This window comes from Chrysemys picta, chromosome 21 (genome assembly GCF_011386835.1).
Source record: "Chrysemys picta bellii isolate R12L10 chromosome 21, ASM1138683v2, whole genome shotgun sequence".
Taxonomy (NCBI): Eukaryota; Metazoa; Chordata; order Testudines; family Emydidae; genus Chrysemys; species Chrysemys picta.
In genome coordinates, this window is record NC_088811.1 from 22258242 (window position 1) to 22281804 (window position 23563).

At 50.0% G+C, this 23563-nt stretch overlaps 1 protein-coding gene across 5 annotated transcripts in view; it reads right to left on the reverse strand.

The window, feature by feature from the left end:
- Nucleotides 1-13192: 13192 nt before the first annotated feature.
- Nucleotides 13193-23563, reverse strand: part of ALPL (alkaline phosphatase, biomineralization associated) — a 99223-nt gene continuing 88852 nt past the window's right edge. For all 5 annotated transcript variants that reach the window (XM_042856259.2, XM_005281714.5, XM_065574849.1 and 2 more), the window contains 4 exons: nt 19198-19332; nt 17595-17786; nt 16218-16337; nt 13193-15875 (listed from right to left, as the gene is read on the reverse strand). In XM_042856259.2, coding sequence (XP_042712193.1) covers nt 15607-15875; nt 16218-16337; nt 17595-17786; nt 19198-19332 — 716 coding nt within the window. In that variant the 3' untranslated portion in view covers nt 13193-15606. The remainder of the gene's footprint in view (nt 15876-16217; nt 16338-17594; nt 17787-19197; nt 19333-23563) is intronic.

Here is a 23563-nt window from a genome sequence, read left to right on the forward strand (position 1 = left end):
GTCCACTAAAAGATATTAGCTTATCCACCTTGTCTGTCTCATATCCTGGGACCAACACAGCTACCACAACACTGCAAACATATTACAGAATCATAGAACTGGAAGGGACGTCGAGAGGTCATCTCGTCCAGTCCCCTGCACTCATGGCAGGACTCAGTATTATCTAGACCATCCCTGACAGGTGTTTGTCTAACCTGCTTTTAAAAATCTCCAATGATGGAGATTCCACAACCTCGCTAGGCAATTTATTCCAGTGCTTAACTATCCTGACAGTTATAATATATTAAAAACATATAAATACAAAGAAGCAATATTAATTAGTTCATATTTACTGCCAAGTTTTAAAGAAAGAGAAACCACTGACGTGATGGAAGTCACTGGCAAAACACCTGGAACCAGAGTCTGTTGACAAGCTAAACCAGCAGAAGCCTCCTCTGCTGCTACAGAGAGAGGATATTTTCTTCATTTCAGTTTAGTCAACTAGTTCAGTTCAAGGTTAAGAAACTGATTGGGAGTTGAAAAAGCAGGAAAAAACGGTTACTTACCTTCTGTAACTGTTGTTCTTCAAGAGGCGTTGTTCACGTCTGTGTGCGCGCGTCGCGTGCATGGACGTTGGAAACTTTTTCCCTCAGCGGCTCCCGTCAGGCCAGCAGGGTCCCCTCTCTCCCACCAGAGCGGCGCCCCGCTCTAGCTTATATATAACCCTGCGGGCCCGACCTTCCCTCGGTTCCTTCTTGCCGGTGACTCCGACAGAGGGGAAGGAGGGTGGGAAGTGTAATGGACATGAACAACACATCTCGAAGAACAACAGTTACAGAAGGTAAGTAACCGTTTTTTCTTCTTCGAGTGATTGTTCACATCCATTACACATTAGGTGACTCACAAGCTTACCATTGGAGGAGGGTAGGAGTCAAGGAACAATTGATTGAAGCACAGCCCTGCCGACCACCACGTCCTCTCTGGTCTGATGATGGATTGCGTAATGGGCTGTGAACGTATGTACCGACGACCAGGTGGCCACTTTACAGATTTCCTGGAGTGGAACCTGCGCCAAGAAAGCCGCCGAGGACGCTTGGGCCTTAGTCGAGTGAGCCCTGATCGCCAGGGCTGGTATGTTGGCGAGCTCATAGCATGTGCGGATACAAAGCACATTCCATGCTGACAAGCATTGAGCCAAGATAGGCTGGCCTTTCATTCTCTCCGCAATGGCAATGAACAGTTGTGTCGACTTGCGGAATGGCCTGGTCTGTTCCAGATAGAATGCCAAGGCTCTACGGACATCGAGGATATGCAGGCTGCGGTGGCTTGGGTCCGTATGGGGCTTGGGGAAGAACACTGGTAAACAAACGTCCTGCCCCATATGAAATTGCATGACCACCTTAGGAAGGAATTTGGGGTGCGGCCTCAGTTGCACCTTATCCTTATAAAAAACTGTATAAGGGGGTTCCGAAGTGAGGGCTCTCAATTCCGATACCCTCCTAGCCGATGCGATGGTCCCTAGAAACGCTACCTTCCATGAGAGGTGCATGAGGGAGCAAGAGGCTAGGGGTTCAAAGGGCGGTCCCATGAGTTTAGTTAGGACCAGGTTAAGGTTCCATGCAGGGACCGGCGGGTGCGAGTAGGGAAACACCCTCTCCAGCCCCTTGAGGAATCGAACTACTGTGGGGTTGGAGAAAACCCCAACTCTCCCGGGTGGAACGCCGATATGGCGGTCAGATGCACTTTAATTGAGGCAGGGGCGAGCCCTTGATGCTTGAGGTGCAGCAAGTAGTCCAGTATTGATGGAATGGAGGCCCAGAGAGGCTGTATGAGATTATGCTCGCACCAGAGAGAGAGAATCTCTTCCATTTGGCAAGGTAGCTCGCTCTTGTGGAGGGCTTCCTACTACCAAGAAGAATTTGCTGGACCTGGTGGGAGCACCTATGCTCCTTATTGTTTAACCAGAGAGATACCACACCATGAGATGTAGCGACGGTAGGTTCGGGTGGAGAAGGCCACCCCGCTCCTGTGTGACGAGGTTGCGATGGAGGAGTAGGGTAATCAGGTCGGTCAAGGACAGTTCCAGCAGGGTCGTGAACCAATGCTGGCGTGGCCACGCCGGTGCGATGAGGATGATTGTCACCTTGTCCCTGCGGGTCTTGAGCAGGACCCTGTGGATGAGCGGGAATGGTGGGAAGGCATACCTCAGGCTCCCGCCCCACTGAATCATGAAGGCATCTGCCAATGAGCCCGGGCTGAGGTTCTGGAATGAACAAAACTGAGGGCATTGGCTGTTGTCCTTGGTGGCGAAGAGATCCACCTGGGGAAACTCCCACCTCTGGAAGATTGAATGCAGGACATCCTTTCTCAGCGTCCATTCGTGCATGCGGTACGACCTGCTGAGGTGGTCTGCTAACCCGTTTTGACCCCCTGGGAGATATGCTGCCAGTAGTTGGACTGAATGGGCTATACAGAAGTCCCATAGGAGGAGCGCCTCGTGACAGAGGGGAGAGGATCGGGACCCGCCCTGCTTGTTTATGTAGAACATGGTGGTAGTGTTGTCCGTCAGAACTGACACGCTGTGGCCTTCTATGGTAGCGTGAAAGGTCTGGCAGGCGAGGCGAACTGCCCTTAACTCCTTCAGATTGATGTGGAGCAACTTTTCTTCCCTGGACCATAAGCCCTGGGTCTGCAGGTCCCCTAGGTGCGCCCCCCAGCCCAGGTCCAACGCATCTGTCACTAACGTCAGGGTGGGTTGTGGTGTGGCAAAAGGGACCCCTTTGCAAACTTACTGCTGATCGAGCCACCAGCGGAGGGAGTTCGACACCCGAGCTGGGATTGTTACTACTAGGTCCAAGGGGTCTCTGTTGGGGCGATATGTTTGGGCTAGCCACAACTGTAACGGTCTGAGTCTTAGGCGGGCACGTCTGAGTACGTGTGTGCAAGCTGCCATGTGCCCCAGGAGTTGCATACAGCATCTGGCCATGGTCGTGGGAAATTGTTGGATGGAGCTTACGACCCTTTGAATGGCCAGGAATCTGGAAACTGGAAGACTTGCCCGTGCCACCACTGAGTCCAGGACTGCTCCTATGAAATCCAGTCTCTGCATGGGGATCAGTGAGGACTTGGTTACATTGACCAGTAGACCGAACTTGTGGAACACCTGTAATGCCAGTGCCACATGGGAGCGGACCTCGTCCTCTGACCTGCCCGTGAGGAACCAGTCGTCCAAGTACGGGTATACCCGCATCTTTCTTTTTCGAAGAAAGGCTGCCACCACGGACATGCATTTTGTGAACACTTGCGGGGCCATTGCTAGGCCGAAGGGTAAGACCGCAAATTGGAAATGGTGTTGGTTGATGGTGAAGTGCAGGAACCGCCGGTGGGCAGGGCAGATGGCGATGTGAAAGTACGCATCTTTCATATCGAGGGCAGCGTACCAATCCCCCGGATCCAGGGATGGGATAATAGCGCCAAGGGAGACAATACAAAAACGTGCCATGACCAAAAATTAGTTTAGTTTGCGAAGGTCCAAAATAGGATAGAGGCCCCCTTTTGCTTTGGGAATAAGGAAATATCTGGAGTAAAACCCTTTCCCCCTTAGGTCCGGAGGGACCTCTTCCACTTCTCCTACTTTGAGGAGGGTCCACACCTCCTGCATAAGGAGTTGCTCGTGAGAGGGGTCCCTGAAGAGGGACGGGGATGGGGGGGTGGAAGGGAGGGGGTGAGGAGAACTGAAGGGTGTATCCCGCCTCCACTGTGCGAAGGACCCAGCGGTCCAATATTATACGGGACCAAGCACGGTAAAAATGGGACAAGCGGTCCCTGAAACATAGGGGAGGATCCGGTATAAGGGTCGGTACGCTGTCCTCGATCGCAGCTTCAAAACCCTTGCTTATTTCCCGGCTGCGGCTTGCCTTGGCCTTGGCTTTGACCCTGGTTAGGTGTGTTGTTCCATCTACGCCTGTTATCCCTGCCCCTTCTGCGGTACGGTTCCTGTCTAGGACGAGGGTGGTATTGCCTCTGCGGTGGTTGGGGCTTAAAGGGTTTCCTCTGTGTCACTGGGGTGTGCATTCCCAACGACTTGAGGGTTGCTCGAGAGTCTTTAAGGCTATGTAATCTGGCATCCGTCTGGTCTGAGAACAAGCCTGACCCCTCGAACGGGAGGTCTTGCAAGGTGTTTTGCACCTCTGGGGGAAGGCCGGAAGCCTGTAGCCATGCCGAGCGCCTCATCACCACTCCTGACGCGATTGTCCTGGCAGCTGTGTCCGCGGAGTCAAGGGAGGCCTGCAGAGAGGTTTTGGCTACTGCCTTCCCTTCGTCCACTAAGGCAATGAACTCGGGTTGTGAACCCTGGGGCAGGGAGTCCTTAAACTTGGAGACTGATGCCCAAGAATTGAAATTGCGTCTGTTCAGAATCGCTTGTTGGTTAGCGATCCTCAACTGGAGGCCCCCGGATGAGTAGACCTTCCTACCAAATAAGTCCAAGCGCTTTGCCTCCTGGGCCTTGGAGGCCAGGGCTTGCTGGCCATGCCGCTCTCGTTCGTTGACCACAGAGACGACCAGCGTCCGGGGTGGAGGGCTGTTCCAAAAGCTCCTCCAGCCCTTCCTCCTCACCCGATGCGCCTATCCCGGGGCTCGAAGGGCCTTTCGGCACCGGAGCCACTGGCACCGGGATCTGTCCTGGGGCTGCCATGCCTTTAGGCGCACTCGAGGTCTTCGCGGGCACTACCCTCTTATGTGGGGAGCGTCCTCGGGCCTTGGGTTGACCCTTCGATTTTGCCGGCGAAGATGACCTGTGCCGGGGGCGGTTCTGCTGTGTCGGTGCCGTAGGCTTAGGGTGCCCCACCGGTGCTGGATCACGAACCGATGCCGGGGCACTCCGCACCGAAGTTGACGGTGCCGCGGCCTGATGCGTCGAAGTGAAGGGCTGTAATGCAGCCTCCATGAGCAGTTGCTTAAGGCGAAAGTCTCCCTCTTTCTTAGTCCTGGGCTTGAAGGCCTTACAGATCTTGCAGCGCTCTTTTTGGTGTGCTTCCCCCAGGCAACAGAGGCACAAGTCGTGGGGATCACTTATCGGCATAGGCTTGCGGCACGTGGCACAAGCCTTGAAGCCTTGGGCGTGCGGCATGCCCCGCCACCCAGGGCCGGTGTCGGGATTGACCAAACATCTAAAACAAAGAAGCTTAACTACTACTAAAGAACTGATAACTGCTAAGAGTAACACTAACTACTAACGCTAAGGGACACTCTCAAGCGAGAGACAGAGTTGTTCCAACGCCATCACGGACGGTAAGAAGGAACTGAGGGAGGGTCAGGCCCGCAGGGTTATATATACGCTAGAGCGGGGCGCCGCTCTGGCAGGAGGGAGGGGACCCTGCCGGCCCGATGGGAGCTGCTGAGGGAAAAAGTTTCCGACGTCCGTGCATGCGATGCGCGCACACCTAATGTGTAATGGACGTGAACAATCACTCGAAGAAGAAATCTTGTTTTTCACTTACAATCTATGAGTAAAATGTAGGTGTGAGAGGACAAGATCTACTAGTTCTAAAATCTTGAAAGACATGAGGACCAGAAACCGAGAGTTCAATTTACTAACTACAGATAATACATATTTTGCTTAATAAAGCAGTTAGTTTTAAATGCAAAACATGTTTTGATGAACTTTTTGTTCATCACTTAAGATAGATAAAACTAACTAATAAAAAAAGATTTTAAAATAGCATTTCTGTGCATTTTTAATTGAACTTGAATTTCCATACAAATAAAGCTGGATAAAAATCACAAGTCAAAAATTAATCATCTAGTAAATAAGCAGTGCATAATTCATTATTTTCTAACATCATAAAAATGTAAAAATTAAGAATCTGAATATGTGTATGTTAAGCTATATAATTGCTTAAATGTGTACAGATAGCGTATCCTCCCACTTAGCAAAAAGTAATACCAAATGTAATATCAAGACTATATTTAGCTGCAAAACATGTTTTAATGTTTACCAAACAATGAGAATCAGCCTCTCTTTAGGAAAATAACTAAAAAGTACAAATACAAAACATGATTATAATCAATGATTTAAGCTAAATTTAAATCAATCCACCTTGCCCCAGCCCCGGCACTCTCCCCTTTAGCCCCAGGCCCTCTGTTTATCTATCGCAGCATACATGCAGCCACCCAGCTTTCCGAGTTACAATATCCTTCCCACCCAGGCAACGGAACCAGCTGCCAGGCCTGGCAAAAGCTCAGAAACCGAGGACTTAGCTTGACCAGTGGCCATTTGTCAGCACATCAGCACCTGCCTGGAATGAAGCCAGGCAGGCAGATGGGAGCCCACACATGGAGCGAGGACATTGGCTTTGCTGGAAAGTTTTATGGCGGGGCTGGCACCAGCTGCCGTCTGGGATTTATCCAGTGGAGAACTGTAACTGCTCACTTCTGTGGCATTAGCAGTGCTTCCCCAGTCCAAGTCCAGGCAGAGCCATCACTCCACAGATGAACTGCCGAACTGTGAATGCTGGCCCCGGCCCTGGACTGGCAGGGCTATGAGCACGCTGGGTTGGGTAGAGACGGCAGGAATTCCTGCCCAGAGCTCCTGTTGCAGCTCTCCAGGGAAGAGGTAAGGATGTCACGGGCAGCAGTTGCTGCTGCTGCAGGGACACAGCAGGCCAATAGTCTGAGCTCAGGGTTGAAGCCCAGGCCCAAGGCATAGGCTGAGAGTGTGGCTCAACCAGAGCCCAGAGGGAAAAGGCCCCTGATCAGGGATTAAGGGGGCTAATGCTGGGGTTGCTTGGTGCTGACCAAACTGGTTGTTTGCCAGCAATAATGATGTTGGGTGAAGCCCTGCCTCCCCAAAATTAGGAGGACGGGGCAGCACCCCATGGTGAGGGAGGAGAGGTTGGAACCCACTGTTAGCAAGGAGAGAAGATCCCATGGTTAGTTAGGCTCCTTCTGAAGGACAACGAAGTTCTCCACCAGAAGCTCGGGAAATCAGGAATACAGGCACAGCCAACAATACAGCCCAGCAGTGCACCTTTCCCACCCACCAATTGTCCCCACCAGTACCTGTGCAGTCTGTCCAAGGTGGGCCCCAGCTTCTCCCCCACTGCCTTATTCTGCAGCTTATGCAAAATTTACCTTGTGGACAAAAGCAAACAAGAGGCTCAACCTGGAGTGACAGCCCCATCCCAGGGCACTTGCATGATCAACCCCCCCAAAGCAAACCCTCAGGGCCATACACTGCTCACAGGCCAGCAAAGCTGAGCTCTGCAGACAAGCAGGACTAAGGAGCAGTCACAGCTAAGAATGTCCAGTCTGCTGCAGAAGCTGAGCTCAGGCATCGCTATGACAACCAGGACCCAACCAATCCTCTTGGAGTATCCATGATTCTAGGGGCAGCCCAGTGAGCTGGCTCCAGAAAGCCATGTCCAGCCCAAGAGAGGCAGCAGCAGCACACAGCATCAAACACCCAGCTCTCCCCCTTTACGTAGGGCCTCCTGGCCGTAAATCTGCAAGGATGATGACATGCAAGGGCGGAGCAGATAAGATCAGGCAGAGGTTCGAGGGGCATTGGCCTGGCTTGCAATGGGCAGCTCACTGAGAACACACAGCCCTGTGTCACAGAGTGATAACACAAGTCCGAGCCTTGGGACCAAGTAGGGCAGACTCCCAGCAAACCCCAGTATGGGAGTGAGGGAAGAGAGCAGCCTAGGGTTTCTTCTTCACTGGAAAGCTTGTCTCCATAGGATGCAAGCATGACAGTGGACACTGGTGTCACTGCCTCCTGCTGGGTGACCCAGGCACCTACATGGGTGCAGCTCTTCCCCGACCCTTTGATGGGAGCAGGGAGCACCTAGTTGTGGTGTCGCAATCTTGGAGAGACTCTGGGCCTGATTTTCTTGTACTTACACCAATGCAGATCAGCAGTAACTCCACTCAAGGCCATGGAGTCCAATGGTATAAAAGAGAAGAAGGATCAGGTCCATCAAAGGGTCGACATGGCAGCCCCCAGAATAAAGAGGGGTGTGGGGGGGTTCCATGACACTATCAGGCGCTGCTGTCAATGGAAAGAAGTGATAGTGGGATACCTAAACAGTGTGTGGGGTCTCTACTCTCCTGCATCCAATCCAGTCCAACCCCAGATCCAGTCCAGGTTTTGTAACCTCCCCCATCTCATCTTGGACCATAACAGGAGCTGGACCAACTTTTGTTGCCAGGCAGAGAGAAAGTCAGGGGTCTGCACCAGGCGTCCTGCATCTACCAACAGGTCAAAGCAGAGATCCAGGGCCTTGTTTCTCTCTCTCTCTCTCTCTCTCTCTCTCTCTCACACACACACACACACACACACACACACACACACTAGCCACTCCAAAAGCCACGTGCCCAACCACTCCCACACCAACAGCTACATCCGAGCAGCAGTGATTAGCAAGCAGCTTGTCGGTTTTTTCCACCCGTTCCTTGCGTGCTGTATGCAGATGGGCTGGTTTGATTTTATTGACTGATTAGGGGATTATTAGACACAAACAGAAAGCACTGCATAAATAAATATCTGCAAGCAATGGACTAGGGCACTTGGACATTCCGATCCACTTCAGCAATCAGCAGAACTTCTCCTCCTGATTACAGAAAGAAAACCCCCAAACTGCTTCCACATGAAAGATGAGTTTTGATTAAGACCCACAGAGGTATGAGCCACCCACAGACTCTGCCCGCACGTAGTCAGAGCTTAGTAGTGCTTCAGTCGAGAGGCAGCAAGTTTGCACTGGAATGCGTTACCTAGGGAGATGGTGGAATCTCCTTCCTTAGAGGTTTTTAAGGTCAGGCTTGACAAAGCCCTGGCTGGGATGATTTAGTTGGGAATTGGTCCTGCTTTGAGCAGGGCGTTGGACTAGATGACGTCCTGAGGTCCTTTCCAACCCTCAAATTCTATGATTCTATGCTGCCAGGCCACCTACTTAATCAGTCACCCCCATCTGTTCCCTCCTTCTGCCCATTTTCAAAGTTGCTCTTCCCTTGGAATGTATTTTTGAAGCCACCCAACTCAAATATGCCAAGATTCCAGGTCTGAACTGTCAGGCTACACAAAGAGCCTAGCAAGAGCCCTGGATCCAAACTCTCTAGTGGGCCAAATTGTAAATGTTCACAGTTTGGACTGTTCTACTGTGAATATTTACAATTTAGCCCATTAGAGAAACAGATATTCAAGTGATGAGCTAGGATCCAAATGCAGGGCTCTTGGCTCAAGGTCCATCTTCCTCACCCACAAAAAACATCTCAGTGATAATTAATAAAACCCCCTTTAACTACAGCTGCAAACAAAAGGCTTCCATGTATCAAAATGCAACCCTAAACATGGGCAGGAAAACAAAGAAGGCACTTTCAGGGGGGGAGAGGGAAGTGTTGGGGAAGAGAAGGTCCTTGGGACAGTGACCATCATTTTGTTCTGTATTTGTACAGCACCTAGTACAATGGTGTCCATGACGGGGTCTCTTAGTCACCCCTCCAGCACAAATAAATAAATAAATAAATAAATAAGAGGGTTGTGGCACAGGGCAATAGCAAGAATGTCTAATTCTGGGGTGGACAAACTACGGCCCATGGGCTGTATCCGGCCTGTGGGATTGACAGCCCGGCGCCACTCCCAGGAGCGGCTGGCACCATGTCCCTGCCGCCCCTGGGGGGTGTGGGGGAGAGAGGGCTCCGCGCGCTGCCTTCACCTACAGGCACCGCCCCTCACAGCTCCCATTGGCTGGGAACGGGAATTGGCAATGGGAGCTTCAGGGGAGGTACCCTCAGGCAAGGGCAGCGCACAGAGCCCTCTGCCCTCCCCGCATCCTCCAGGGGCTGCAGGGACGTGCTGCCGGCTACTTCCGGGAGTGGTGCGGGGCTAGGGCAGGCAGGGAGCCTGCCTGAGCCATGCGCCGCTGCCACCCCGGAGCCGCTCAAGGTAACTGGCGCTGGGCTGGAGCCCGCACCCCGAACCCCTACCCTGAGCCCCTCCTGAATTCTGCACCCCTCCCGCACCCCGACCCCCTGCCCCAGACCTACATTCATGGCCCTGCATGCAATTTCCCCACCCAGATGTGACCCTCAGGCCAAAAAGTTTGTCCACCCCTTGTCTAATTTAACATTAAGACCCAGTTTGGAGGGTTTTTTTTTTTTTTTAAAATAATGCCCAGATTTATTTTAAATAATAAAAATAAAAATCCAAGCAGGAATACCTGCCACAACAAGCATCCGACAGGCCCACGGGGACCTCCAGGGGACTTTCCTCTTGCAATGCTGATTCTCAACACCAAACCAGGGAGTTCTACAGAGGACTTCCCAGGACCCTTTGAGGGAGGAGGGGAAGTCTTGCCCCATCTCTCTGGGTGGCTGACAGCCCAACCAACCAGGTCTTTTCCCCACCCTCCAGGCTCTAAAGAGCTTCACCCCCATTCCAAGGGTCATAAATGAAAGTGAGCAGGCGGAGAGCAATAATCTCAGGAAGCCATTGAGTTGTAGTGCACTGAGTTGTGCAAGTTACTCTAGAATCCCGTAGGGAGCAGCACATGTGAGCAACCAGAGCTGAACCCTCAGCAGCTGTACATAAGAACATAAGAACGGCCGTACCGGGACAGACGAAAGGTCCATCTAGCCCAGTATCCTGTCTACCAACAGTGGCCAATGCCAGGTCCCCCAGAGGGAGTGGACCTAACACGTAATGATCAAGTGATCTCTCTCCTGCCATCCATCTCCATCCTCTGACAAACAGAGGCTAGGGACACCATTCCTTACCCATCCTGGCTAATAGCTATTAATGGACTTAACTAGCATGAATGTATCCAGTTCTCTTTTAAACAGTTATAGTCCTAGCCTTCACAACCTTCTCAGGTAAGGGGTTCCACACGTTGACTGTGCGCTGCATGAAGAAGAACTTCCTTGTATTTGTTTTAAACCTGCTGCCTATTAATTTCATTTGGTGACCCCTAGTTCTTGTATTATGGGAATAAGTAAATAACTTTTCCTTATCCACTTTCTCCACATCACTCATGATTTTATAGACCTCTATCATATCCCCCCTTAGTCTCCTCTTTTCCAAGCTGAAGAGTCCTAGCCTCTTTAATCTCTCCTCATATGGGACCCATTCCAAACCCCTAATCATTTTAGTTGCCCTTTTCTAGTGCCAGTATATCTTTTTTGAGATGAGACCACATCTGTACGCAGTATTCGAGATGTGGGTGTACCATCGATTTATATAAGGGCAATAATATATTCTCAGTCTTATGCTCTATCCCCTTTTTAATGATTCCTAACATCCTGTTTGCTTTTTTGACCTCTGCACACTGCGCGGACATCTTCAGAGAACTATCCACGATGACTCCAAGATCTTTTTCCTGACTTGGTGTAGCTAAATTAGCCCCCATCATATTGTATGTATAGTTGGGGTTATTTTTTCCAATGTGCATTACTTTACATTTATCCACATTACATTTCATTTGCCATTTTGTTGCCCAATCACTTAGTTTTGTGAGATCTTTTTGAAGTTCATCACAGTCTGCTTTGGTCTTAACTATCTTCAGCACTTTAGTATCATCTGCAAACTTTGCCACCTCACTGTTTTACCCCTTTCTCCATATCATTTATGAATAAGTTTAATTGGATTGGTCCGAGGACTCACCCTTGGGGAACACCACTAGTTACCCCTCTCCATTCTGAGAATTTACCATTAATTACTACCCTTTGTTCCCTATCTTTTAACCAGTTCTCAATCCATGAAAGACCTTCCCTTTTATCCCAGGACAACTTAATTTACATAAGAGGCTTTGGTGAGGGACCTTGTTAAAGGCTTTCTGGAAATCTAAGTACACTATGTCCACTGGATCCCCCTTGTCCACATGTTTGTTGACCCCTTCAAAGAACTCTAATAGATTAGTAAGACGATTTCCCTTTACAGAAACCATGTTGACTTTTGCTCAACAGTTTATGTTTTTCTATGTGTCTGACAATTTTATTCTTAACTATTGTTTCGACTAATTTGCCCGGTACCGACATTAGACTTACAGGTCTGTAATTGCCGGGATCACCTCTAGAGCCCTTTTTAAATATTGGTGTTACATTAGCTAACTTCCAGTCACTGGGTACAGAAGCCGATTTAAAGGACAGGTTACAAACCTTAGTTAACAGTTCTGCAACTTCACATTTGAGTTCTTTCAGAACTCTTGGGTGAATGCCATCTGGTCCCGGTGACTTGTTAACGTTAAGTTTATCAATTAATTCCAAAACCTCCTCTCGTGACACTTCAATCTGTGACAGTTCCTCAGATTTGTCACCTACAAAAGCCGGCTCAGGTTTGGAAAACTCCCTAACATCCTCAGCCGTGAAAACTGAAGCAAAGAATCCATTTAGTTTCTCCACAATGACTTTATCGTCTTTAAGCACTCGTTTTCTATCATAAAGGGGCCCCACTGGTTGTTTAGCAGGCTTCCTGCTTCTGATGTACTTAAAAAACATTTTGTTATTACCTTTGGAGTTTTTGGCTAGCTGATCTTCAAACTCCTCTTTGGCTTTTCTTATTACATTTTTACACTTAATTTGGCAGTGTTTATGCTCCTTTCTATTTACCTCACTAGGATTTGATGTCCACTTTTTAAAGGAAGTCTTTTTATCTCTCACTGCTTCTTTTACATGGTTGTTAAGCCATGGTGGCTCTTTTTTAGTTCTTTTACTGTGTTTCTTAATTTGGGGTATACATTGAAGTTGGGCCTCTATTATGGTGTCTTTAAAAAGCGCCCATGCAGCTTGCAGGGATTTCACTTTAGTCACTGTACCTTTTAACTTCTGTTTAACTAACCCTCTCATTTTTGCATAGTTCCCCCTTTTGAAATTAAATGCCACACTGTTGGGCTGTTGAGATGTTCTTCCCACCACAGGGATGTTGAATGCTAGTGTATTATGGTCACTATTTCCAAGCGGCCCTGTTATAGTTACCTCTTAGACCAGCTCCTGCGCTCCACTCAGGATTAAATCTAAATCTAGAGTTGCCTCTCCCCTTGTGGGTTCCCGTACCAGCTGCTCCACGAAGCAATGCCTGGCACCCACCATTACAGTTCTGCACCCAGCTTTTGCTGACCAGAGAGCTTTATGCTGAGAAGTCGATGCACATTTATGGAAAAACCACAAGAAGCTTTAATAACAAGATCTCCAGACTAAAAATTGAAACAAGAGGCCTCAATGCAAATCCAATCCAGATGCATTCCCAGATTTGTATTTATTCATCATGGACAGTTGATTTGCTGTCACCATGGATGACACCCATGGCAACAGTTTCTATGGAAATACAGACGGGGTCTTGGGTCTCAGGTTATGAAGTGGATTGACAGTTCCTTCCAACTGGCTGTGTTCAGGCCAGTCGTTTTCTTACGAATAAAACCCAAAGAGGCTGTCCTTCCAGCGCCCCATTGGCCCCAAGAATTCAAGTGTCTTCAAACAATCCGCTATGGCCTGAAATGTCCTAAAATAGTTAATTTTTTTAAAAAGGCTTTATTTTTTTAAAAACAAACAAACCTACTGACAAATTAAACAGCTGAATGAAACCTTGATAACGAATTAAATTGCTCAGGTCTCCTAACGGCATGCCGATGAGCATCCTCAGAAACTAATCACCACATGCCATGGCAAATAATTCCCCTCCAACCGCTGCTTCAACTTGTCAGGAGAAACGATTGTTAGTCTCTCAAGGCACGCAAGTGCCTTTGACAATGTTACCCCCACTCCCACCCTGCTTCTGTCTGTCTGGCAGCAGGGGGCTTGGCCACTCTGGGGACTGTTTCTAGATACTAGTTGGCCAACTAAGTCCCATTGACTTTTAATAGGATTTTGGCTCCTAAGGCTGTTGCATCATCACATTGTGATGCAATCAGAGACAGGCAAAACAGTTTGGTTCAAATACGACCCAGCCTGAAACTCACATGGACCTTTTTTATATAGGAGACGAGGTGGGTCAGTGAGCCCAGCCGTGACAAAGAGCTCTGTGGAGCTTGAAAGTTTGTCTCTTTCACCAACAGAAGCCTGTCCAATAAAAGATAGCTTGTCTCTCTAATATCCTGGAACCAACAGGGCCACAGCACCGCAAACAACCTTTTTATATGGTCAAGAAAAGTTTGGCCAACATTATTCTCCAGCTGCTCCCCACTGCTGAGCTCAGGCCAGGACTGCAATATGTTAGCAAAGGCTGATGGTGGGATATTGTCCACAGCTTAACTAGCTGCAGGAAATCTCACAGGAATGCCTTTACTCAGACCTGCCCAGCCCAGCTTAGGAGACATGAGGGGTTGGCTGACAACCTGGGTTCCTAACCTGACCTGCCAGTTTGCCCCACATCTTCACATCACAGCATCACCAAGAAGTGACCAACAAGCATTGTTCCTAGAGACCTTTAGTGTCCTACAAGCCAGATGTGAGGGACAAGGCAGACCCCAGACAAATTGTGGCACAAGGTTTAGGACAGACGTGGCAACCCCAGCATAGGCAGGGAGCGCCTAATATGCCTGGCACCAAGGGGGCTAAAGGGAAGAATCAAAGAGGGCTCCATATATTGTATCACCCTGGCTTCAAACATAAAACATCACTGATAATACTTAGTCCTGCCATGAGTGCAGGGGACTGGACTAGATGACCTCTCAAGGTCCCTTCCAGTCCTACGATTCTATGATTCTATGGATGTGAATGATTCCTTTGGCCCCGCTGAAAGTCTCTCATCAGTGATGCCATAGTGCAGGATCTGAAGCATCACTTCTATGTTGTCAGACAGAGGACTGGATTTCCAAAGGGGCTGAGGCCCAGAACCACAAAAGTATTTAGGCTCCTAACTTCCACTGAAATTGGAGGGACTTAGGAGCCTAAATACCTTTATGGATCTGGATCCTGCTGACTTAAGTGACTAATTCTCTGGTTGAAAACATCAACCAGAAATGAAACAAAGAGCCAAAATCCACATGTGGATTCAGATTCCAAAAGCCTCTTCTCTCAAAGTTTAGATCCGGGTTTTGGTTCCCAGGGAGGAAGCCTCTATTTACATAATCAACAGCCATGGGAGGAGAACAGAACATTTCCTAATATGTGAGTTTTGTTTATCTGATTTTTTAAAAAAACTGCTTGAGTGAGGCTAGAGGAGCTTAAAGTAAAAGAAAACATTATTAGATATGAAACGTCTGGGTCCAAGAGAGTCTGCCCCAGCCTGAACCTGTGTGTCTTTGCCTTTGGGTTCACAGAAACAGTCCAGGCTATTGCTATAAAAACAGCCCAACATTTCCAGCTCTTGAAGCCAACTTGGAATCCAGGGCATCCACACCAGGGACATTCAGCAGCGTCACCAGCAACTGAACCGCTCACTCAGTTCCCCACCCCTAATGATCTTGAACAGTGATTCATGGCCATAGGCCAGCTGCCCTGGTTCAGGGGCAAGGTGGGTCCATTGACCAAAGACATAGGAAGCCTTGGTAATATGTCCAACATGGTTAAAACCTGAAGACCCTGTATCATACAGGTTTCAAGATCTGTCTTTGAATGGGGTCAAGATCTCTATTTGAGACAGCTGGAGAGCCCTGATCTGTGACTGAAGGAAGTGAGATGATTGAGGGCAAGACCTTAAAACAAGAATTTGAGGAGGAGGATGGAGGTAAGGGTGGAGAGAAAGGGCAGAGGCCCCACTGTGCTGTGGTGGGCTCCGGATCTGCAGTGGTCTGTGTTCTGGCCAATGCAGGCGGCATAGGCCATGACGTGTGGAATGTAGTTCTGCTCGTGGACTCCATGCAGGAGGTGGGCCATGGGGCCCTTGGCAAATATCGCCACGTCCTCACCCCCGTGGGTCTCCTGGCGCAGAGGCACAGCCGACTGGGCCTGGTAGTTGGCATGAGCTGCAGAGAGAGAACAAACGGCTGTAAGAGACTGGGGAGTCAGACCACCAGGCTGGAGACTGGCACCTACTCTGCACTGAGGAAGGGGCCTCCCCAGCTTCCATCCTCAAGTGACAGGCCACCTTTGAGAGTGGGGGAGTTCAGTCTCCATGGCCCATTCAGACCTTGGCCTCTCTGCTGAGGGACCAACGTGGTGGCCGTTAATGGCAGTGGGTTTGGGAAATGGACTCTGGCTCACTGGGAATTAGATTGGGACAAGCAATGCATTTTACATGAATCCAGTGGCGTCAGCTGGTCCCTGCCATGTGCTTCCCCTCCCCCCCGCCATCGCCCCAAGCTCACCATAATCCACGACGGACACATTCTCCCTCTCTCCGGCTACGATTTTGTACCCAGGGCCATTTCCATACAGGATGGAGGTGAAGGGCATTTTATCCACATCGCTGTGCATTGGCGCTAGACCTGTGCAGGGAGGAGCATGGTTAGCCTGAGGGATGGTGGCCATCGCTCCTCTCCAGAAGATGTCATGCCTGACTCCAATACTCCAGTCCTGCCCATTTCCATAGAGTATTTCTGTTGGGGAGGCATATCTCCAGGATTCCCTAGTTTATCTGCCCCCAGCCCCTCACCCCGATCCTCTCTTTAGCCAAGGACACTGACTGGAGAGTCAGCCAGTGCTGCTTCTGCTACCCTGGGGCTGATCACATGCCCATCAAACAGACCAAGCTCAGGTTCCCAAGTGAGAACAGGGAGAGGGGGAGTGGGGCATGAGAAACAATCACTGCAGCCAGTTTTCAGGGGTGAATAACTCAGGAGGTGGCCAGGACTGTCAAAGGTTTGATCTTTTTATAGTCCAGCATAGCCCATGCAGCCATTCCACCCCACTGGAAGCTCATTGGCTCTCCTTGGTTAAGCAGGGTCAGAACTGGCCAGCATTTGGATGGGGGACCCAACAAGACAACCCCAAGGTGCTGTAGCAAGCAGTGCCGGTGCTGCAGCAGGCAGAGTGTTGTCGGGCCAGTGCTCCAGGAGAAAGGAGAAATAGGGCATTTTGCTGGGGTAGCTAAACAGCTGCAGTGTTTCAGTCGCTGGGGTGGATGATGCGAGTCTGGGCTGCAGTAGAGATGAGCTCCAGTACAACTGAAATCCAGGCCTTAAATCCAGAGAGTTTTGAGGTGTTCAGAACTGGGGTTTGGTTCTGGTCCATGGGCTGGAAGTTATGATGTGATTAGAAACCCATCCCCAATAACTAGGAGGTGGTAAATTTTCCCCTCACGTGGAGTCCTTATATTGAGATTGGATGCACTCTAGGTCGGCTACAAGCCATGGGCTCAGGTGCAATGCAGGACTCTCTGGGGGAGTTCTCAGGCCTGAGTTACACAGGAGTCAGACTCAAGGATTGTAATGGCCTTACAGTCTAGAAAAGCTGCTAAAGGTTTTGCCCTGGTTCTGACACTGGACACATTTCAATCGCTGCTGTTTCAAGGGACATCATAGAATCATACAAGATTAGGGTTGGAAGGGACCTCAGGAGATGATCTAGTCCAACCCCCTGCTCAAAGCAGGACCAACCCCAACTAAATCATCCCAGCCAGGGTTTTGTCAATCCTGCTAGGCAGCGATGCCAAACAGTCCTCCAGCAGTAACTGTCCAGGTGCCACCATTTGGAGACTGGCGGGTCTTTGGCTTGTGTGGGAAACCAATGGGTTAAACCCTTACCGAAAATGGGATTGCCGCGGGGTGTGTATCCACCAAAGGTGAAGACATGGGAGTGGTCGGCAGTGACTACGGTCAGTGTGTCTTCCAGTGAGGTCATGCCACCAGCCTCGCCTATGGCTCTGTCCATCTCCACTGCCTCATACAGTGCTTGCTTGGCTTTCCCCTCATGGTGACCATGGTCGATCCTGCCCCCTGGAAAGGGAAAAAACAAGAAAGGAACAACTAGTCGGACTAGAAACCTGGGACTCACCAATAACAGATCACACCATTGGTCCATCCTGCCAGAGCTTTTGCTTCCTGCTATCTTGGACCAGGTCAATGGTCTATGGAGTCCAATATCCTGCCTCTCTGCTGCACTTGACCAGTACCAATCTGCTCTCCTGTCCCAACACTGGCCTGTGGTGAGTGCTGCATTGGAAGGTGCAAACCATGTTTACCGCACCTTACGGTGCAGCACGGTGCATCTGAGCTGGTATTTGGAGAACAGATGGAAGGAGCTGACAGGGAGAGAGCAAGGAAAATACATCATTTCTATCAAGCCACTTCTAGGATCATGGCCACAACCGAGTCGTCTCCTGCTGCTTTCCAAGGAACAGACCAACAGCTGACTGAGATACCAGGGCATGCAGCAGACTCCTTATTAGAAGAGGTTTCAGAGTAGCAGCCGTGTTAGTCTGTATCCGCAAAAAGAACAGGAGTACTTGTGGCACCTTAGAGACTAACACATTTATTTGAACATAAACTTTTGTGGGCTACAACCCACTTCATCAGATGCATGTAGTGGAAAATACAGTAGGAAGATATACACACACACACACACACACACAACACCCATTGTTTCATGTTCTCTGTAGATAGATAGATAGATCTTCCACGAAGCTTATGCTCAAATAAATTTGTTAGTCTCTAAGGTGCCACAAGTACTCCTGTTCTTTTTGCTATTAGAACAAACACCCACACAGCAGGGATAAGTACTACCTCCCAGAGCCCTCAGGATGGGGGAGCTGCTAGGCTGGAGTCTTGGTTCTCATGTGGTGAATGTTCCTCACCACAAGCCCTCCCTTCCTCCCCCTTCCAGGCCAGTAAAGGAAACCAACTTCCCTTGACTGAAAGGTGCAATCAGGAGCCAGCATTCCCTGCACTTCAGATGCTAGAAAGGGAGGCTAATGCAGTTAAGCTAGGAGTTTGTGGGCCAGTATCACACCATTGCTGGTATTTACCCATTTCCAGGGTCTCCCTCTCCCTTGGGAGCCGTGGGCTCTGGGACCCATTGCCTGCATACTAGCCTCTCCCCCCAAAGCAATTTCCATAGGTTCCCTGTAGGGTAAATGGCTAGGGAACTTGCTCAGCTCCTTTCCTGACTGGTGAAGCAATGGTGGGTGCAACAGGGGTGGGTTTTGCCCACTGTCACTCAACTCCAAAACCACTTAATCACCCTCCCAGAGGCACATTCAGGTCAGAAGTCAATAGCAGACCTCCAGTAACAGGCCCACATCCTCAGCATGGGATGCTTCCAGCCCTGAAAAGCTGGGATGGGAAGTTCAGCCCCACAGGGCACTGGGAGTGGTGGGCATGTCCCCAGTCTGGAGACCCTGGCTCTCACCTTCCACCAGCAGGAAGAATCCTCGGGGATTTCTCTGGAGGATTTTGATGGCCACCTGCACCATCTCCGTCAGGGAAGGGTCTGTCTGGACATTCCTGTCTAGCTCATACATCATATCTATTGGCTCGAAGAGGCCTGAAAAGGGAGAAGATGTGTCAGCTATGCACCACATTTTGATCTTCACGAGGGCCTCAGATCCATGTGCTACCAATTCCGATTGTACCAACCTGATCACCAAAGTTCTTCCCAGAATAATGATCCCCCATGGGCTCTGATACTCTCCCACCTCTCTCTGCCACCAGGAGCTGGACACACTCTGACAGAGTAGCCAGGCGCCCTGACCCCCGCCCATTGCTCTGCTCACTAGGCAGCACCACCCTGGATGTATGAGATAACGTGTGTATACTGCAGTATGCATCAGGATGTGGGCTGTGTGGTGTGATGAGGGAATGTAACTGAGAAGCAGATGCGGGGTTCAGAGTAGATTTTCCTCTGAATGGGTCAGCAGCCTGCTATGGACATCATGATTGATTGGCAATCCTTCAATTCAAGGATGTTCTCTACCATGGATTTATCATCGGTCCTTAGATGACTCAAGAGTCCGATCCTGGAATCGCAAATCTGCCCGCAGTAGGTACCGGACATTTTGTGGCAGGCCAGCTGCCTGCTGGGAGAAAGTTCTTTCTTTTTCCTTCCTTCTTTCTCTCTTTTCAGCTTTGAGAGCTAGGCGCCTCTCCTTGAAGGGGCCACTGCCTGATGGAAGATATGGTGCCACTGGGGTCAGTTGGTGGTTTGCTCCTCCCAGCTTGTGATGCCCACATCAGTTTTCTTAAGATATGCTTTCAGTGTGTCTTTGTAGTGCAGAGGTTCTCAAACTTCATTGCACCGCAACCTCCTTTTGACAACAAAAATTACTATAGGACCCCAGAAGGGGGGACCGAAGCCTGAGCCACCCCAAGCCCCACCACCCCGGGGGAGCGGGGGAGAGGAGGTGCAAAGCCAAAGCCCCACCTCCCCAGGCCAGGGGACCAAAGCCGAAACCCAAGGGCAGGATCTGAGTTACTAGTGTGCCCTTGTTGCCAAGAAGGCAAACGGCATTTTGGGCTATATAAGTAGGAGCATTGCCAGAAAATCGAGGGACATGATCATTCCCCTCTATTCGACATTGGTGAGGCCTCATATGGAGTACTGCCTCCAGTTTTGGGCCCCACACTACAAGAAGGATGTCAAAAAATTGGAAAGAGTCCAGCAGAGGGCAATGGAAATGATTAGGGGGCTGGAGCACATGACTTATGAGGAGAGGCTGAGGAAACTGGGATTATTTAGTCTGCAGAAGAGAAGAGTGAGGGGGGATTTGATAGCAGCCTTCAACTACTTGAAGGAAGGTTCCAAAGAGGATGGAGCTCGGCTGTTCTCAGTGGTGGCAGATGACAGAACAAGGAGTAATGGTCTCAAGTTGCAGTGGGGGAGGTTTAGACTGGATATTAGGAAACACTATTGCACTAGGAGGGTGGTGAAGCACTGGAATGCGTTACCTAGGGAGGTGGTGGAGTCTCCTTCCTTGGAGGTTTTTAAGGCCCGGCTTGACAAAGCCCTGCCTGGGATGATTTAGTTGGGGATTGGTCCTGCTTTGAGCAGGGGGTTGGACTAGATGACCTCCTGAGGTCCCTTCCAACCCTGATATTCTATGATTCAGCCCAAGCAGGGCTCCTGTAATCTGAGCCCTGTCACCCAGGGCTGAAGCCCTTGGGCTTGGGCCCCAGACCCCAGCAAGCCAGCCCTGGAGACCCCATTAAAAAGGGGTTGGGATCCAGTTTGGGGTCCTGACCCACAGTTTGAGAACTGCTGTAGCATTTCCTTTGACTACCACGGGATCTCCAACCATGGGTTAGCTGAGAGTAGAGGACTTGTTTTGGGAAGCGAGAGTCTGGCATCCACCCAAAATGTCCAGCCCAGCTAAGTTGGTGCATGAGGATCATTGCTTCAATGCTGGTGACATTGGCTTCAGCGAGGATGCTGGCATTAGTGCAGCGATCTGGCCACTTGACACAAAGGATCTTCCAGAAGCATCGTTGGTGGCACCTCACCAGACTGTTGAGGTGCTGTCAATAGGTCACGCAGGTTTTACCTGTAGGAACAATTGTCTTATAGACCTGAATCTTGGTGTCCTGCCGCAGGTCACAGTCCATCTCTGTCAACTGCGATGCCCTGTGGAAGGTGCTGACCAAATCTGGCTGCCCTCCAAAATTTATTAAGATCCTATGGCTTCTCCAAGATCAGATGATTGCCACGGTTCTCTGTAATGGCCTTGAGACAGAACCTTTCGTCATCAAAACTGGGGTTAAGCAAGGATGCATTATTGTCCCAACCCTGCTCTCCATCTATTTAGCAGTCATTTCGGTCAGTTGACAATCAATACAGAGTGGACGGGTTGCTCTTTAATCTTCGAGGTCTCAGCTCAAAGTCTAAAAAGTCTTCAGGGCATCCATTAATGATCTTCAGTATGCTGATGACTGTGCCATCCTGGCACACACAGAGAATGACCTTCAGTCCACACTGGATTTTCTTGCACAATCTTACCAGAGCCTAGGAACTCTCACTCAATATTGAGATGACTAAAGTGCTCTATCAACCTGCCTCAGGCCTTGCACATGACCCACCACAAATCACCATGGAGGGTCAGACTTTGGAGACAGTTGAGCACTTTTGCTACCTCGGTAGCCAACTTTCTGAAAATGCAAAAATAAACAGTGAAATCCAGCACAAGATCCAGTGTGCAAGGGCTTCCTTTGGGAAACTGCTTCGACACGTTTTATTGACATAATACAATGACTGAGTGTAACCATACCCTGCTACACCAGCAGCACACACCCCAACACCATTCCAGACAGGCCCAGAACTTTGCTTGGAGGCCCAGGGGATCTGGTACAGATCAGAGACACACACCCACATTTCCTCCGAGTCTCTGCAGTATTTTATAGGTGCACATTTCCCCTGGGACTCCAGACTTGTGCTCCCACTCTGCACTCGTCCTCCATGCTCACGCTGCCCGCTCACGCACTGCTGCAGCTACTCCAAGCTGCCTCTTTGTCCCCGATCCTAGCAACGGGCTTAGATGTACCAAGTCCCTGCTACATGCAGCAATTGGTGTGACTTGGCTCCACGAGACATAACTGCGGAAAAAGAGCCCAGCGGCTGCTGCTCACCTTGCACATCCATATGGATCTGACAAGGGGAGGAGGTAGGACATGTTACTGGGGTGGAGCAATTGTTGGAGGCTCTATTCCCCCTGCTGGGTCCCCTCAACCCCACTCCCTCATCCAAGGGGATATTTAAGACAGAGGATTAGTAGGCCCTGTTACCTACCTGCCTATTTGTGCCATCGATACTGAACAGGCGCCTCCAGACTGATCAGCTTCATCCTGTCCACATCACTCCAGCTTCCCCATGCTCCGTCTCTCTCAACAGCCTGGGCCCTCCAGGAACATCCAGCCTTCCTCTGGCCTGCTTCCTTGAAGGATGCCAAGTCATTGTGCAGGTGGCAGGTGACCCAGAGGCCCAGGCTGGCCAGGAGGGGGCAGTGCAGCTGTGAACTCAGGTCTGTCAGGAGCTAGCTCAGCTGCAAGCCCAGGGCAGAGGCGGCAGCAGGTTTTTCCATAGCTACAGGCCAGTGCATGGAGCAGAGGGGTTAATGTGCCCAGAGACTGAGCGTATCCCTTTCGCTGGAGCCTAGAAGGGCTGAGCACTTATCCCAACCCATGCTGGGTTCCTCTGCACTTGTCCCAGACGTCCACATCATACTCAGATCCTCAGGGACAGGGGCAGTAGCTCTCCTGAGGAGTTTGTCTGACAGACACCTTCTTACTGCAATCTGTTGCTCAGGTTACCCTCCTGCTAAAGTTAAGTTTTGAGCAAGAGGCACACACAAGAGGCCCTGCCCACAGAATTTGGCAAGAACAGGGCTGATATTGCAGAAACACACATTCTTAAGTAGTGCTAGGCACAAGAATATATACAAAAATGTATTCCAGAAAGATACCAGAAAACCTTGATACCAAAACACATTCCTCAAAAGATAACAGGAACACACTGACCCATCCTAAAGATAAGGTCAGGATGACAGCATGATGGATAGAGATGTTTTGATCGAACCAACAGGTACAAGACAATGGGTGGACATCAGAGGGTGGCACCCAGATATGTCAGAGGTGGCACCTAGCCATGTCAGAGGGGCAATATGTAACTTGTTTGTATTGGGGTATAAAGAGATATCGCTGAGGGGATGTTGGGGTCTGGCCAAGGGGAGAATGGAAAGTCCCGCCATTCACTGAGCCAGTCCATTGTCACGAGCATACATGTGTTAGTG